The sequence below is a fragment of the Prionailurus bengalensis genome, chromosome A2 (assembly GCF_016509475.1).
Source record: "Prionailurus bengalensis isolate Pbe53 chromosome A2, Fcat_Pben_1.1_paternal_pri, whole genome shotgun sequence".
Classification (NCBI taxonomy): domain Eukaryota; kingdom Metazoa; phylum Chordata; class Mammalia; order Carnivora; family Felidae; genus Prionailurus; species Prionailurus bengalensis.
The window spans coordinates 32,991,645-33,009,818 of record NC_057348.1 but is presented as its reverse complement, the minus strand read 5'-3'; the positions used below and the strand labels follow the sequence as shown (position 1 = coordinate 33,009,818).

The following is an 18,174-nucleotide window of genomic DNA, read 5'->3' as shown; positions in this document are numbered from 1 at the left end:
AGATGCCTTGATGTTGTAAGGAGCAGTCCAGTGACTCCACAGCCCCCCGGATGCAATTATGGCTGCCTTGTGTAGTCTAATACTAAGAAAAGTACCTCTAAAAGATGTCATCTGCACCCCCTCTAATGTCAACCTCTATTCCACTCCCTTTCATTTGTCAGGAAACTCCACATTTTAAAAATAATTTCTTAAACATAACCCAAAATTAGAGAAAAGTATTGAATACAATTCACAAAGGTAGAATGTTTCATGGACCCTCACATTACCCGTCACCTGGCCCAGTCATCAACATCCGGCTGTGTTGCCTCTATAATCCCCTTTGCCCCACACCCTGGATTTTTTTTTTTTTTTAAGAGAAGTGTTTTAAAATAGTATACTTTGCATGCAGTACAACGCATAAAGCTTGAGCGTGTACCGCACAGGCTTTTTTTTTTTTTTTAACCTCTCTATACACCCATTTAATGACCCTGATCAAAATATAGACTCCCCAAAATTCCCTCATGCCCTTCCAGGCCAATAACCTAGAGTATCTTTAAGCAAGATAAAATAAGTATTCTTTACAGAAAAGAATGTTTTCCATTGTGGGGGCTGGGAGGGGGGCAAGAAGGGTGGGCAGGGGGCAAGGGTTAGTGGGTGGGGAAGGCAGAGCAAGAGATAGTTAGGGTGGGATGTTCTGGTACTTTTGGATCACCCTGTTTGGGTTGTGCCTTGCAAGACTGGAGTCCCCACTGACGGCTGTGAGCTCCTTAACGATCTCTGCCCTGAGCACAGCCAACAGTAGCCAGAGGCCGAAAGCCACAAGAACTAAGTCCGTAACCCTCGTGGTTGCAGGCATTCTTCACCGAGATTCAGTTGGCTTTGGCTCTGCCTGCTTTAACAGCTAGCTGTTTGTTTGTTGTGACTAATGAGAGCTCAGGCGTGGGAGCGGGGACAGGGGCTGAAGGCCCTGCCGTACCAAACTGTGGCTGTCCTGTATTTTCCCGGCAGACCCCAGCAGCGACCGCCTCGGCCCCGCCGCCGCCGGGGCACAAGGTGTTCCGGAAGTGAGGGCCGCGCCCCCCGACCGCCGACCGCATCCGTCATTGGAGTCCAGTTACCCACCCGATCTTCACAAATCATCACCGCATGGGGAAAAGCGGGCACACGTGAGAGACCCAAAAGGCAGCAGAGAGTATATCAGACACCCCACCGAGCATCACACATGGAACGGAACTTCTAGAAAACCCGACAGCGGGGCTTGCCGACCCAAGGACCGGGCAGCGGAGGGACGCAGAGAGGCACCCCCGGAGCGGCCGGTGCCCAATGGCCCCAAGAGGAGGTCCCCGGAGAAGCGCAGAGAAGGCACCCGCAGCGCGGACACCACTCTGGAGAGGAGGGAGAAGCACGAGAAGAGACGAGACGTGTCTCCGGAGCGGAGGCGCGAGCGCTCGCCCACCCGCAGGAGGGACGGCTCGCCCAGCCATCGGAGGCGCTCCCTCGAAAGACTCTTGGATCACACGCGGTCCCCGGAGCGGAGGAGAGGGAGCTCGCCGGAGCGCAGGGCCAAGTCCACCGAGCGCAGGCGCGAGCGCTCCCTGGAGAAGAGGGGCAGGGAGGACAGGGTCGGCCACCGAGAGAGGGAAGAGCCCAGTCTGAGACAGGACGCGGGCAGAAGCTCCAGACACGCCCCCGAGCAGAGAAGGCGACCTTACAAAGAATGTAGCACCGACCTCAGTATCTGAGACCCCGAGGCACATTCCAACCTTTACCGTGTCAAAGGTTCTAAGAGGAAGGTCACAAACGTGAAATAATTTAGTTTCTTACCTTGAGGAAGCGTCCGACCCCCGATGATCCTATAATAGCAACAAACATTTTATGCATTTGAAATCTTATAAGAAAAAAAGAAAAAATATATATATATATATGAAAAGTGTTGTGCCTGATGTATAATATTAAAGAAAGTATTTTTAAATGCATACTTTTTTTGGAAATTATTTGCCAAATGCTGCCCCGAAGGGATATAAATTTTGTTTCTACGTGACCTGTAGAATTGTCAAGAATCGTTCCCTTATGGGGGGCAGTCTTTTTCTCTCCTGGTTAAATAGGACTGTTGATCATTTTCTCTAAGGGAAATAATTGATTAAGTTTAATTAATTTGACGTAGATTGTTAGGTAGTGATGTAGTGCTATCCTGTAGTTTAGGAGTTTTTCTTTAAAAAAAAAAAAAGAGCAAAAAGGCAAAAGTTATATTTGTAGAAGCTGAGGACTCTTTGGGACAGATTAGGATTGTCAATGATCCTAAAATTAAACTGTATGAAGAGACTACTACTGCAAATGAAGGATATTTATAGCTAAACTACACAGCACAAAGAAATGTTGCCTTCTCGAGTCATAGTTGGTTCAGAAAACAGTTTGTACTCTCCCTGGCCATAGAAAGGCACAGACAGGAGAAGGTTGGCCGCCATTGCCCAGACATAGCCCAAGCACGGATAGATGATCAGGTTCATTAGTATCACCAATATCTGATAAGATCTCATTAAGGCAGCACCTTCACAGCTTTGCTCAACTACCGGAAGGAACCAACAGTGAACACCTGTGTTGTCTTGTCTGGTTTGAGGCCAAATAGTGGATCGAATGGGGAACCATGTGCCCAGTGGGAGGGAACCATGAGAATCCTCCACACAGAAAGTGCGTTCCCCCCTGTGTAGCGTAAGCCCCACTGGGGGCAAGGGAATGAACGCTGGTGGAAGTTCCCTCTCTGTTGATATTTAAAGAAGTGAGGGTTCGGGGTGCTTCTTCTTAGAAATGCCCATTTCCCTTTGAAACCATAATAAAAGTCTCCAGGATGACTGAAAGGGAAAGCAAGACACAGTCCCAGTGGCTCTAGATCGAGTTGGCAAACCTCTGCCCTCATGACCCTGTCCTTTGAGTCTTTGGACAGCAGAACAAAGCATAACAATTTTTTTCTTTTTAGAATGACCCATTCTTTTGCAATCCCGCAGGAGGTGCGGTTGGGTCGGCTCATAGCCCCAGGATGTGGTTGAAATGGATTACTGCCTAGCTGAGCCAAAACGTTTGCTTGTACCTGTTGGACCACTACAGCAAACCGCTGCTTAGGATGCATTGTGTATTTCTGTAGTACTGTTTTGCATTTCCCATACAGACACACAACTTTGCAAGTCAATCACTGTTGTTCTCATGGTACTGTTTAAGGAAACAATGAAAAAGGAAAAAAAAAATGGAGAAAACCAGTCAGTCCTTGTGTGTACAGAGTTAAAAATTGTAATTAATAGAGCCTGTTTAAAAAAAAAAAAACAACTGTTGCCTTTTTTCTTGTATAAAAGAGAATTTATGACAAAAAATTTAGCTGTGAGGAATGTGATACGTGTTTATATTTCTGAATATGGAACAAATTGATTCATTGGGATATATTTTAATGTAATCTAAATCAGGTATGTAAAGCTGTTTTAAAATGGGAGACAATATAAGTAATTCTCTAAAGCTTTAGTCGGTTTGGATACCATCATTTCCTCCATGGGGAGCCTGCTTGTGAATTATTAAGCTCTGTTTGCATTCTCTGTTCTGTTCTTCACTCATTTCTTGCCGTGTGCTATGGACTTAATGCTCTTTCTGTATTGATGAAAAGCAGTATGTGGGCCAATCTTTTTATAAAACACTATGCATATATAAATATCACATTGTTCATAGCTTTATTTGACTTATGGGTTTATACATAACATAGAATGAGTACCTATAGCTGTGTGGACATGTACAAAACTAGTTCCTTTCCTGGAACAGAGACCGTGTACATTCTGTAGCTGCAAAGGAGGAAAAGGGTCTGTGACCGCGATCTTTATTATCAGTTTTCCACGCGAAGCAAGCATTGAGCTGTGGTAGGGAGGCCGAGGGAGAACACGACTGAACAATGGCATTCTTTTTCATCAGGTTCCTAGGAGCCCACATGGGGATTTTATTCCTAAGGCTCCACTGCTAGGAATTTTCTCGCTGTTTCTAGCAAAATCTGTGATGTTAAATGATCGATGCTCTCGCTTGTGGTCCAGAGTTTTAAATAAATGCAATCAAGGTGGATTTGGGGGAGTACGTCGTGAAATTAACAACTTAATGTCTTTCTTGTCGTCAGAGGTGATATTTGACATTTTAAAATCTGTGTGCTACCCACCTGGGCTTAGTCTTCACCAGTCCGTGAAGACTTGATGTGACAGTTTCCTCTGACTGCCACACATCAGATTTGCTTTGGGAATACTGTACTGTACAGGGACTATGCATTAAGCAGAAAGATCTAGTTTTCTCTGAACTACTGTAACCTTAGATTGGAGACGGATTCTTGTGAGCCTACTTTCCCTAATCCCCCACTTCATGTAAATGTCTTGATGAGAGATGATGGATGAGTATTTTGTATGATTAAATCAAACCATTGAAGAATCCCCCACCCACCCGTTACACAGTTGATGCCTGAAAGAATGTTGGTTGGGGGGGTGGGGGAGAACTCAACACCCTACTTGTATTTTTTAAGTTTCTTTTGTGAAAGATTTTTTAATGCATTTTTACTGTAAAAATACATGGAAATGTATGCATTCCATAACCACTATTGCTTCTGGATTGATATCTTTCTTGTCTCTGCGTTGTCTCAAGTGTATCACGGTCAAGTAATCAAATGAGGGTGTCTGGCTCCAACTCAGTGCAGTGACCCAATGCATGTCGTTCTTTTGAAAGGGAAGGAATTACGCCTTTGCAACAGTAGTCCAGTGCCTTGCTACTCAAAGTGTGGTCCATGGACCACCTGCCTCCTCATCCCTGGACTGTGTATTAAAAATGCAGAATCTCAGGCCCACCCTAGACTTCCTGAGTCGGGCTGTGCCTTTAACAAGACCCCCAGCTAATTCGAATGCACCTGAAGGTTGAACAGCACAGTATATCTCGAAACCCCGGTAAAAGGCAAGACCTGCCAAGCCATGTGCTTCTCACTTCCTAACGGTGATCTTGAACAAGTTCCTTAACCCCTTCTTAAGCCTCACTTTCCTCTTCAAACAGGCATATCTCAGAGTTGGTAAGAATGAAATGCAAAGTGTTTAGCACACCTCTGGCAATCAGAATGATCTTCAGTAGATGATCCTAAAAAAAACTTTGCCGGGGAGCCACTGGGTGACTCAGACAGTTAAGGGTCTGACTTCGGCTCAGGTCATGATCTCACTGCTCGTGGATTTGAGCCCCATGTCCGGCTCTGTGCTGACAGCTCAGAGCCTGGAGCCTGCTTCAGATTCTGTCTCTGTCTCTCTGTCTCTCTCTGCCCCTCCCCTGCTCACACTCTCACTCTGTCTCTCTCTTTCAAAAACAAACATTTTAAAAACCTTTTTTTTTTTTCTTTTTGGAGGAGGAGGATTTCGGCCTGGTAGTGGCTGTTCTCTTTCCATTGTCCTGGTTTATTTTCCAATGAAGAAATCTATTCTCACTTTAGTAAAATGAGGAAGAAGCCCTTCTGTTTTAATTCCAAAGGTGATGAAGAGTGTGGCCCATGCTACTTCACAAGCATAACTGTGAAGCATAAAATCTAAAACCGAAATGCTGTGCTATGAAGATTAAGATGAAAATAATCTCAAAGCATACCTTTTAGAGCTAGAGATATAAAGCGGAGTTAGACGTGAGCCTAACTAGTCCTATCAGATGAAAAGCTTTGACGTGTGTCCTCGCTGATCATGTCATTTCTAATGACCTTCCAATTTCCTTCACGCATACACATTGTTCCTTTGGTATGCCTTAGAAGTTAGGGCTTTCCTATAGAACCTAGGTTCCGGGGCATTCAGAAAGGTATTGTGTTTAATAATAGGCCTTCCTACATTCCATCTCTTTTGCTGTATTTTGCTTTATTTTGTCACCAGCATGGTAATTACGGACACTCGTATCTCTTTTGTTAAAGATGGCACCTATAAATGGGCCCTGGCTTACCTGATCATTGAAGCTATTTGTAAAGCCCTTACATCCCACAAGTTCCTTGCCTGCCATAAATAGTCACACTAAAAAGAATGTGCTGGGACTCCATTAGAGCTGGATAATACAGCTGGACTTTTCCTGCTGATGGCCAATCCAAGACCACCTTTGATGGTCTGCATTAATCGTCAAAGGAAGTTCCTCAAGGTGATTTGTCTTATAATCAGGCAACAAACATCCTCAGCATTGTGGGTGTTCAGCACGGTAAGATTCTCCTGCTTTTGAAATCTGCGTCATTACAAGCTCCTAAGAAAGGAAATGACAAAACTCAGGCCTTTCCAATGCAATCATTTGGGGTGTTTTCTCAGGAACAGGGCTTTTGTGAACATTTTTTTGACGAGTACAACTCAACAATATATTGATGCGTGGTGTTCTTCATTAGGAGCTGGAGTAGAGTGGTTTTTCTTCTCTAGCCTCGGTGTTAGAGGAATGCTGGGTCCAAAACACAAGATCCTTTTGAAAGCACATGCATTGAAGCAAGGTGTTATGCACAGTAAATACTCAAGTGTCACATGTGACAGCTGCCGTCTACTCTATCACTGTTCTACCTAACTGGAAAGTCTCCATTGTCACATCTCTTGAGGAAATAAGGACTTGATCTGCCCAGCCTGGAACTCTATACACCTACAAGCACTGTCCTTTTAAGTATATTTATATCTCAGGGAATAAAGTCTGATCTCAATGGATCATAGCCTTGAAGAGAAAATAGCTCAGAAAGGTTGCTAATTCTTACCTGTGTAATAGGCAAGGCTTATTACTCTTTTCATTCTTGGAACACATGATAAGAGTTAACTCTGTGCCATTGCATGGCAGGGCTGGAAATCCCTCCTTCCTGGTCCCAGGAATTCATAGCCGGGTGGGAAAAGCAAACAAACACATCCAAATGAACCACACATCAAGCAGAAGCCCAGGATACATGAGAGTCATTAATAGGGGATGTAGACAAATTGAGAAAGCCTAGAATTCCGGGAGGAAGAGAAGGAGGTAACTGGGGAAAGAAGGAGAGAAGGGCAGCCTGAGGCAAGGGAGGGAGTGTGGTCCCAGATGGAAAGAGCTGCACCATGAAGGCCAGGCGGCCTTGTTCTGAATTTTAGACTTCAGAGTAACAAGGGTCTGTTGAAGAGTACCGGAGCCCCTGGGGAGCTGTGTGTACTGTTGGAGGGGGGGGGGGGCGGGGGTGTGCAGGGTGGAGGCGAGTGACCCAGCTCAGGTTTGAGCTGCAGGACGATGACCTTGAGCAGTAGGGACAGTGGTCTGAGGAGGGTGGGAGCTCTAGCACAGTCCAGGAAGGAACTCCGAGCCTGAAAAACCATTCTAGATAAAGCAGGATTTCTCAGAAGTGAAAAGTCCCCAGGCCCATGTTTATCATCCTATTACAAGAATTCATGTTCTTTCCAGCCTAAATTCTTCTACCTCCTCTTGTCTACACCTTTGTAAATACCTGCAGAACACCCTGTACCTGATTTCTCCTGTTAAAGCCAATCATTACTATTCTACCCGGTTTTCTGAATTTACAAATTCCCACCTCACCACCATTTTTTTTTTCTTCAGACCCTGGTTTCAAACCTTGTAATCTTATTTTCATTTTTTTCTTTTCCTTCCTTCCTTCCTTCCTTCTTTCTTTCTTTCTTTCTTTCTTTCTTTCTTTCTTTCTATCTTTTTTTTGAGATTAGCCACATTTTTCTCAAGCTATAGAGTCCACCAAGTATTACACAGTCTTTGTCAGACATTCCCTGTGTTTGAGTGTGGAAAACGGAACCATTCCTATAATAGCCTGCTTTGAAAAGCGGTGGTTTTATTTTTTAATTTACAAAATGAATTCACACTTTATTAAATATTCAAGTATGTCAGGAGAGTATAAAATAAAAGACGACGTCATTCCTTACCATCTGTCAATCCCCGTTCAGAGAAGAAACCGTTACTAACAGCTTGTTTCATGACATTTATGATCTTTTTCTATTCATATATAAACGTATGTAGGTATATGCCGTTTGGGGTTTTATTTTATTTTATTTTTTTAATTTTTTTTTCAACGTTTATTTATTTTGGGGACAGAGAGAGACAGAGCATGAACGGGGGAGGGGCAGAGAGAGAGGGAGACACAGAATCGGAAACAGGCTCCAGGCTCTGAGCCATCAGCCCAGAGCCCGACGCGGGGCTCGAACTCACGGACCGCGAGATCGTGACCTGGCTGAAGTCGGACGCTTAACCGACTGTGCCACCCAGGCGCCCCGGGGTTTTATTTTTATAAAAAATTTTTATAAAAAATGGACCATGCCAAAAAAAAAAAAGGTACACACAATTTTAGGCACTGTACCTTTATCTTTTATATTGTAGACAGTTCTCCATGTTATATGTGTGTGTCTAAACATGTAGAATATGTATATACATATATATTTACATACAACATCTCAAATAGCTCATTTATTCTATTTCTCTATCCATCCTCTTTCCCTTTCCTCCTGGATTATTCCGATAGACTTCTGACTTTCCCCCCTCCCTTTACCCTTGCCAACCTGCAGCCTCTTTTCCACACAGCAGCCAGGGTGATTCTTCGAAAACGTCAAGTAAAAGGTCAAAGTCCTGACAACAGGCTATTAGGCCTCTGAGCTCCAGCTTCTTTCTCTCTGACCCTTCCTCACCAGTTCCCTTCCAGCCATGCTCCAGGCACACCTCCCAAGCTTCTTAGGGCCTTTGCTCTAACTGGTTCACAAGCCTCTGCCTGGAAAGCTCTTTCCCCAAATATTCATGGCTGACCACCTGTTGAAAATGGCAACTGAATTTCTCTTCTACCCTTTTCTCCTCCACAGCACTTCCGCTTCTGATACCCTGTATCATTTATGTACTTACTTACTGTCTCTATGGTTTATCACCCGTTTCCTGCCTCTGGCGTCTGGGCTAGCTTTGTGATCACGGCACCTATAGGGCCCTGCACTTAGGAAGGCTCCGTGTTTGGTTTAATGCTCTGTCGTCCCCATCTTAAATTTGTAGTAATTTTTGAACAAGGAGAGCCACAGCTTCAGTTTGAGCGGGTCTCACAAATGTACATAGCTGGCCTTGTCTTGAATGTGAGCTTCATGAGGACAAGGGTATATGTTCTGAACTCTGATGAATTCCAACTTCCTGGAACAGGATCCTATTTATAGTAGGTGCACATAGTAGGTGCTCAGAAAATAGAAGTATTCTGCTTTCCCTTGGTAGTTTCATGCTCTGAAGTTGACTGCCGTCTGTTTACCTAGTCTCTATGGATTACAAAAAAAAATTGGCCACAGTGAACGACCTTATATGAAAAACTTGGTACCCTTGAGTGGTTCCGTTTAACTGCTTTTGAAGGAATACATTGTGACTCCTAGTTCTGTTTTATTTCCGGTGACGCTCGTATTATCGTATTATCGAGACTCTGCATGCTTTCATTGGGAACAGCTGCTTTTGCAAAATGCTTGCAGACTGCAGACCTCCGTCTCACCAGATGAGAGTCACCACGCACAGTGTAGTCACCAAGCCAACTTGGACAGCCTTGACTGCGCAGAGAAGTCATCGGGGAGCTTTAAACCTGCTGATGCCTGGGCCCACCCCCAGTCTGAGGTATGGCCTGGCTATTTGAAGTTCTCAGGTGTTCCCAACAGTCACCCATTACATTCCTTATCTGCTTTGACCCACAGACTGTGTGGGATTGAATGGGTCTGCTTTGCTTCTGTCTTCTTCGTAATGTCCACTGGTTGCCTTTTTTAAATTGCCTTTTATAACAGCAGCTGGAAGGAAGGATGGCTAGAGAATATTTTCCCAAAGGAAACTAAGAAGCTTTTCAAATTTCAGGCAGTTATTAGCCAGACATCTAGACAACGGACATATGTGTATTGACTGTGAATTCTATTTAATATTACTATCACCATTAAACATGTCCATTAATAAAGATAATTGAGATACTTCTCCATTCTCAATGAGATCAGAGCATCATCCTGCAAACTAAGATATAGGCAGGGTCCTTTCACTTAAATTCATCTCAGAATGAGTTTCATGCTCTTATTAAATGGGACATGTGATACGTGAAAATCTAACAAGAAAGAGAGAGAATACTGGATAACTAGTGATCAGCACTCAGAAGGATAAAAGACTGCTTTCTAACAAATTCTTCCCAAGTATTTATGATGCACCGCCCCTCCCACCAATACACACACACACACACACACACACACACACACAAGTACTTTGGGACTGAAAAGTAATTGTGTCATTACCAAATAAGTGAAATCTGACATTTCTATGACCCAAACAATATACATACCTTAAAATTTAAGGGGAACAGCATTCTTGGGAAAATGCTATTAGGAATCATTGCAACTTACCTTGAAGCTCTGGTATTAACATAAGAGACTCTAACAGTGACCCAGGCCAGTGGTACAGGACCCACCATCGATATGACTAGCCCTCACTTGGAACCAGAGGGACACTCAACGACACATTTGAAACAGTCTTGAAATCTAGAACTAGGTAATATCCTTCTGTCATTGGCTGTGGAATGTGTCAAGGCCAGTAAAAATGTCATCTGTCTCTCCAACCCATCAATTAAACAGTCCTCCCTTTAACCACTTCTTCTAGAAGGAATTTTATGAGGCAGATTCTCACCTGATGCTTGGAGGTTATAACTCAGTTGACTTGGTGGACTCCTACCATTATCTCCTGAAAATGTAATTTAGTTCAAAGCAGTCTGTTAACACATGTGTACCGAGGACTGTTTTCCAGGCAAGGTGCTGGGCACACAGAGTCAAGCAAGTGTAACAAAACCCCTAACTTCCTGAAGTTTAGACCTCGCAGGAGAGACGTCAAATAATTACGTTAAATTGTCGTAAAAGCTGTGGAGGTGGAGGTGGTGCCCGTGAGTGTGTGTAAAGAAGAGGACTGGTCTGAATGGTGCACAGAAGGCCAGGGAGTGAAAGGCTCTCCCGGACTGGGCAAAGGCCTCTTGGTGAAGGGACGGTAGCTTATTCCAGAAGCAGGACTGAGACCCAACTGGACTAACGATCTAGGAAAGCAAGGGGGGATGAGCTAGAAGCAAGACCTGGATGGTGTCTGTGAGCCTTAGAGACCAAGACCCCTGCCTAATTCCCAAGGAGAGAGAAAAGGGAGACCAAAGGCACAATTTACAGGGGACCAAGGGACATCTCCCCCATTGCTATGTTATTCCCCGCAATAAAAAGCAGTGAAAATGGCCCACATTCCACATTTCTACAGTCCTTAAACCCACTAGAATAACCACAGATACAAAAAGGGAGAGATCGCATATTGGTCTCATTTTCACAAAGGAGCAGATACTCTATTTATTCTTCCTTCAAGAGCCAGCATTTGGGTTTTAGAAAGCGTACTTAGGCTGGGAACACTTCTGCTGTCAGTCACTTTCAGTTAATGGGCAGGTGTTATTGGAAACTTATAACACAGGGACACATTTCCTGTAGATGGATGGACAAAATTATTGAGCAGTGTCATGAACCCCGTGAAATCACCAGGCTGGCTTCTACTGTCTTTTCCCCTCAACCAATTTCAGTTTTATTTTAGCAATCTATTTCATGGGGGGTTTATTTTTATTTCTTTGGTGTATTTTGTCTGGATTGCTTCTGTTTCAGTCTTCATTTTTATTAAGCATTTGTTTCCTCTCTCTTTGTGCATTCCATCGAAATGAATTGAATGAGAAATCCCAAAGGTGCATACCTCGGAATGAAAATGTCTTTGTTGTCCTTCCTGTGAGTGAACTTTAATTTGGATTTTGAGGAAGATGGTGTTCCTTGGTGCCCTTCCCCCATGACATCATGGAAGGTTATATTCATTCAAATGTTCGGAAATGGTCTGGGACCATTTATAGAAGGTAATCCAGGAAGAATTCCATACTCTGTACCATTTTATGCTCCTTTCAGAAGGGCCTGGAACTGGGAATCACTGAGAATATGACTCAGACTTTGAAAACTCTAGAAAAGCAGATGGGACAAAAGCTCTTAAGTTTTTAATTTGTTTCGTGATACAAGTAATACATACTACATTAGTTTTGTTTAAAAGATCCAAACAGTATAAGATGCAAGTCCCTGCTGACCACACCCCTCCCCAATCCTAGTCTTCTCTCAGAGCTAGCCACTGTCACGGGCTTCTTCTTCCCGATGCATCACCATGTGTGTGCAAATGCCCGAAAGCACATGTATATAAATTGGTTTTGTCTGTGGGGTTCTAGAATAACAAGTGCCTGATAATGTACATGTCGTTTGACACTGTTGTTTTGTCTCACTTAATACATAATACATCTTATAGATCTTATCGCCAGATTAGTGAGAATTCTTGTGACTTTTTTTTAACTACTGAACAGTATTCTATTGTATCTTAGTTTGCCCAGGTTGCCGTAACAGCATACCACAGACCTTGGGCCTAAACCCCAGCAATTTATTTTCCCATCGTTGTGGAGGCTGGAAGACCAGGATCCGAGTGTCAGGATAGGCATCCGGGGAGAGCTCTCTTCCTGACTTGCAGACAACCGCCTTCTCACGGTGTCCTCACGTGGTCTTCCCCTGGCACGTGCATCCTCATGGTGTCTCTTCCTCTTCTTACAAGGACAGCGGCCCTATTGGTCGAGGGTTCCATTTTTATGACCTCACTCAACCTTACCTCCCTAATGGCCCTAACTCCGAAAACAGTCCCATGGGGTTAGGGCTTCAACATATGAACTGTGGGGCACACAATTCGTTCCATAACGTCTAATGTGGATGTACTACACTTTATTTAATCTCTTTACCTGCCATAGGATAAATTCCTTTATATTTTACGTGTAACTACAGCATGATTTTGTCCCCTTGGTCTAAAAGAGACCAAGATTTCCGTCCCCTCTGGGGTGTGTGGGAAGGCAGGAGAGAGGGCATGGAGATGGGGAAGGGTAGGGAAGTGAGAGATTGGTTTCTACACGGCTGATATCCAATTACTCATTCTCACTCACCCACGGAGTTTTCAGCTTCTTCTTTCTCCGCTAAGAAAGTGGGAGAATCTGGCATTTGAGGGTGCAAAGTTGGAGGAGGCAGGCAAGGCCAGAAATGTCCTGTGTGGGCGGCAAGACTTCCCTGAAACTTGACTTTGCCAGCGAGAAACCTGGGGAACCAAAAATGCTCCAGGCTCAGGTAGACACCCCCAACTCAGTTTGCAGTCACCCCCAGAGTTCTCCAGGGGGCTTGGCATCCAGTTACCAAAACACAACCATTTTGTGCATCATGTAGGAACCCTCTGTGCACATGTACACCCAAGTCCCCTTACACTGGGGGAAAATCTGGAGTTCTTTGTCCATTTAGATCAAATTATTTTTCCGGGTGAACCTACAAATGCCTTCTGGTTGTGTGCCACACTGGATGGAAATACTTTGACCTCTTTTCTAAGCCACTGGTTCTCACCCAGGGGCGATTCTGAACCCCCCACCCCTCAGGGCACAGTTACCAATGTCTGGAGACATTTTGGTTGTCACAAATGGAGGAGGGGGAGGGGTGGGGTGCTGCTGGCATCTAGTGGGTGGAGGCCAGGGATGCTGCTGAACATTCTACAATGCACAAGACGGAGCCCACAACAAAGAAGCACCTACCCCAGCGTTTCCTGGCTGGCTCAGTCAGTAGAGCAATTAACTCTTGATCTTGGGGTTGGGCGTTCAAGCCCCATGTTGGGTGTAGAGTTTACTCTTAAAAAGTTAATTAATTTAGGGGCGTCTGGGTGGCTCATTTGGTTGGGCGGCCGACCTCAGCTCAGGTCATGATCTCGCAGTTCGGGAGTTCAAGCCCCGTGTGGGGGCTCTGTGCTGACAGCTCAGAGTCTGGAGCCTGCTTTGGATTCTGTATCTCCCTCTCTCTCTCTCTCCCTACCCCGTTCATGCTATGTCTCTCTCTCTCTCTCTCCCTCTCTCTCTCTCTCAAAAATAAATAAACATTTTTTTGAAAATTTCATTCATTTAAAAAAAAACACATTGAAAAAATACCTAGCCCAAAGCATCAATAGCGCCAAGCTTGGGAAAAGCTGCTGTAAGCCAAATGGTAAAATTCTCTGGGGTCTTGCAGCTGGGGAAATAATTTCAGAGGATTGACATCTTTGTTTTGCGGAAGATATAATTCTTAGGTAAGCCTACTTTCCTCCAAAATTGCTGATTTGAGTGTTTCTTTGAAATGGTGGCTATATTGGTAAACAATTTCCTTTGATTGTTTGCAGATGACTCTTGAAGCAGACTGTTAAATTCCTTGTGCGGAACACTCAGGATTCTTGGAGGATGGTTTAGGACATCGACAGCCAACCTGAGGTTCGTTGCAGTTTCACTTGGATTACTTCTCATTATCAAGTGGCCCTGATTTAGATTTCAGCCCCCCGCCGAACCTTTAACCTTGAGTTAAATAATAATACATGCTTCGAAAGGCATGATGAGAACTAATTAGTTAACTTCTGTAAGGTGCTTTAGACCTTAAAAAAAAAAAAAAACTGCTTTGAGTTCTAACTTTTACAAGTAGGCAAATTAGGCACTTTTTAGCCATTACTGGTGGCTTTGATCCTGCCCGCCTTCTCACTCGCCCCGGCGGTTAGTGCTCTAGGAGGAAGAATGTTGGAACAAGCGGTGGTGGTCCACAGTGGGAGGAGGCAAAGCTCATTTGTGATGGCTATTTTCAGATTCTCTTTTCGTGGTTAAGAGGAGGAGAGAAACATCCCCAAGGGAAATTAAAATTCCTAGGTAGTGATGGAAGCCTTGGAGGTATTACTCTGCAACACCAATAAGTAAATTAGAGAGACGGTTTGTTTCCTCATTCATAGTCATCCATTCTGTGTTCCCGTCTCCTCCCTACACCAGCCCCCGCCCTGGGCCAGGAGGAGAGTGTGCTTACCAGACGCTACTAAACATCGCCCAGGTAAACCACAACCTGTGTTAGGTAATCTGCTTGTTCTCTGTAGACTCTGTCTTTTAACCCCTTCGGAATTGGCCCCCTTGTAACAACTGTCCTTGTCACCTTCATCTTGTATTTGCATGACCTTTGTAGTGTGGAGAAATACCGAAGCCAAAACGGGCCAGGAACTCTCCTGGAGCCTTCATACTCCAGCTAATGCTCACAACACCTATTGAGATACAGGTGTGATTATCCCCAATTTACAGATACCGTAACTGAGGCACACAGAGGCTGGTCTCTCTACTGTGGACACAGAGCTGGGAAACAATGATGCTAGGACCGATTGTTTCAAAGTCAACGTGTATTCTTTCTAGAACCTCAAGTTGAAAGAAATTTCCCTGCATTTTTTTTCCATCAGCTTTTGTCCTCCTGGGAGTCTAGAAGGAAAGGCAGCATCGTCTCTGTTCTCTGGATAAACAGAAAAGAGGGATGCGTGGGTGGTTCAGTCGGTTGAGCGTTGGACTCTTGGTTTTCACTCATGTCATGATCCCAGGGTCATGGGACTGAGCCCTGCGTCAGGCCCCATGCTGAGAGTGGGATCGGCTTAAGATTCTCATTCCCTCTGTCTCTGCCTCTCTCTGCCTCTCTCTGTCTCTCTCTCAGAGCACCCAGGTGGCTCAGTTGGTTAACCATCTGACTCTTGATTTCAGCTCAGGTCACGATCTCACAGTTCATGAGTTCGAGCTCCACATCAGGGTCTGTGCTGACAGAGCAGAGACTGGTTGGGATTCTTTCTCTCCCTCTCTTTCTGCCCCTTTCCTGCATATTCTCTCTCTCTCTCTCTCTCTCTCTCTCTCTCTCTCTCTCTCTCTCAAAATAAATAAAACTAAAAAAAAAAAGATTCTCTCTCTGTCCCTCTGCCCCTCCCCTCCACTCTCACACATTTTCTCTAAAAAAAAATTTTTTTAAAGAGACAAGAGATAACGGTTTGCCTACAAATACCAAGTCTTTTGGTGAATTCACCTTGGTGACCTCTCACACGCTCGTTAGCCTCTGCGATTTGGCTTTGACATTGACCCTGAGCCCACAAAGGCCATCTGTCCTAATAGACAAGTCCAGTGTCCCTATCCTGCTTTTCAGCTCTTCCCTTTCTGGGGCCCTGAACACAGCTGACCACTCTCTCCTTTGTTATCTACCTTTGCCTTGGGTGGTGTTTCCTTCTTCCGTCCCCACTGTGCTCTCCAACCCCCCTTTGTTGTCTCCTTGTCCCTGTGTAACTGTTAGACACTGAAGGCTCCCCAGGGCACCATCTTCCACATTCTTTTCTACTGAGGTGATTTCATCTATTTCCATGGCTTAGATCAGTGGTTCCTCAACTTTGCTGCATATCAGAATCACCTGGGGAGCTTTAAAACATCCCAGAGCCCAGATTGCACCATAGACTAATTAGATCAGAATCTCTGATCATCAGTGGTTGTTTAATTTTTTTAAAGCCCTCTGGGTGATTTCAAAATGCAGCCAAGTGTGAGAAGTAGAGATGTGAATCATCCTCTCTAGGTGATTCTCAGGCGTCCACTTCTAGCTGCCATCTCTTCCCTCAAGATGAGATGTATGTCTCCACCTGCACCCTCTGTCCCGTGGACACCTTCAACGAGGCAGGTGCAAAGAGCAGGGTCATCAAATTTAGCAAGTAGAAATACAGAAGGCTCTGTTACGTGTGTATTTCAGATAAACGATGAATAATGTGTTCATAGGAACAGGTTCCGAGTATTACACGGGACATACTTATCCCCCAGATGATTCGTTGTTTATCTGAAATTCAAACATAATCAGGGCTCTTGCATTCTTTCTGGCAGTTGTATGGAAGAGAAAGTGATCTCTCTTTGAATTGCCTCTCTGGCTGCATCCCCAGAACCTTCTTTGACCGGCTCTTTCTCATTCAGCCGCCCATCCGGTCACGGCTTTTTGGACTCTGCTCTGCCATCCTGAAATGCTTCTCAGACCTCTCCTTCTCACTTCTATACTGATGCTTCTGACCTAGGTCTGCCCTCATCCTCCTCTGCCTTCGGGATTGTGTTCACTTTGTAACCTGACCCCTTTACCTCTATACTCTTTGATCATCTCATTTCCGTGATTTCCAAAATGACCTTATAAAACACAGATCTGCTCATGTCACTCTTCGCTGTGAAAGCATCCGGGGGCTACTCATTGCCAAAGACTTTCTCACACCCACTTCCCTTGCTGGTTATGGCAGGCACCTGCTTCAGGGCATGGCCGCTGGACTACCAATGGCCAGAGCCTGACCTTTGGTGCCTGTGATTTTCTTTGGCCCGTGGAGCCAGTTCTGACTATGAGCAACAGAGTGGCAATGCCAGGAAGTTAAAGGTTCCCAGCCCTGGGGACCTTCCACCAGTGCTTCACAAGCTTTGGCGAATGACCTACGCTGTTTCTTGAGTTCCCAGTAGGATTAAGCGTCAATGGCTTATAGTGGTAATTTGCTTGTTAAGTCACTATTCATTGGTTCTTTCCTGTCTCCATCTCGTCTTCTCACTCCTGTATTGGCTTTTCCTGAGATCACCTCCCAAATAAGCTATTTGTCTTGGAATCCTTGACTCAGGGTCTGCTGCTGGGGATTGCCCAACTAAGACGGTAGGGAACTCTTAGTATAATCTTTCCTCCGTGTGTTAGATCGCTAACAGCCATTAGTGCCTGATGAGTAAGAGAACATAAAAATTGAAGGACTGCACAGAATCAAGAGAGTTTGCATGAATGCCTTTTTAAGATATCACAAGATGAACCTGTTTTCTCTTTCATAGGGCGCTTGGGTGGCTCATGTCAGTTAAGCTTCTAACTTCAGCTCAGGTCATGATCTCACAGTTCCTGAGTTCGAATCCCTCACCAGGCGAGCTTGAGCCCTACATCAGGTGAGCCCCGCTTCTCTCTTTCTGTCTCTCTCTCTTGCCCTCTCTCTCTCCTTCCTTTCCTCCCTCCCTCCCTCTCTCTCTTTGCCCCTCACTCACTTGTGTCCTCTCTCTCAGAGATAACAAAAAAACTCATTGAAATCTGGGAAAATTTTTGTTGTTGTTAAGCAATCTTTATGCCCAACGTGGGGCTCAAACTCATGACCCTGATACCAAGAGTTGGATGGTCTACTAACTGAGTCAGCCAAGTGCCCCTGGAAAGAATTTCCATCATAAGTATTTTGGGGTGCACCTGTGCAGCTCCCTGCAACCTCTTAAGTGCCCCCTTTACCGACCAACTTAAGGCCTCTGAGATCCATGGTTATAGTCTCTATCCCCGGTCACAGAATCCT

The 18,174-nt window shown here is 44.8% G+C and overlaps 1 protein-coding gene across 20 annotated transcripts in view; it reads left to right on the top strand.

Moving 5' to 3' along the window:
• The window catches only part of MAGI1 (membrane associated guanylate kinase, WW and PDZ domain containing 1), a 643,266-nt gene extending 638,680 nt beyond the window's left edge, over positions 1-4,586 (top strand). For 16 of the 20 annotated variants that reach the window (XM_043587882.1, XM_043587890.1, XM_043587870.1 and 13 more), the window contains one exon: positions 988-4,586. In XM_043587882.1, coding sequence (XP_043443817.1) covers positions 988-1,721 — 734 coding nt within the window. In that variant the 3' untranslated portion in view covers positions 1,722-4,586. The remainder of the gene's footprint in view (positions 1-987) is intronic. The other 4 variants (XM_043587889.1, XM_043587887.1, XM_043587888.1 and 1 more) reach the window with 1 other exon arrangement.
• Positions 4,587-18,174: the final 13,588 nt, after the last annotated feature.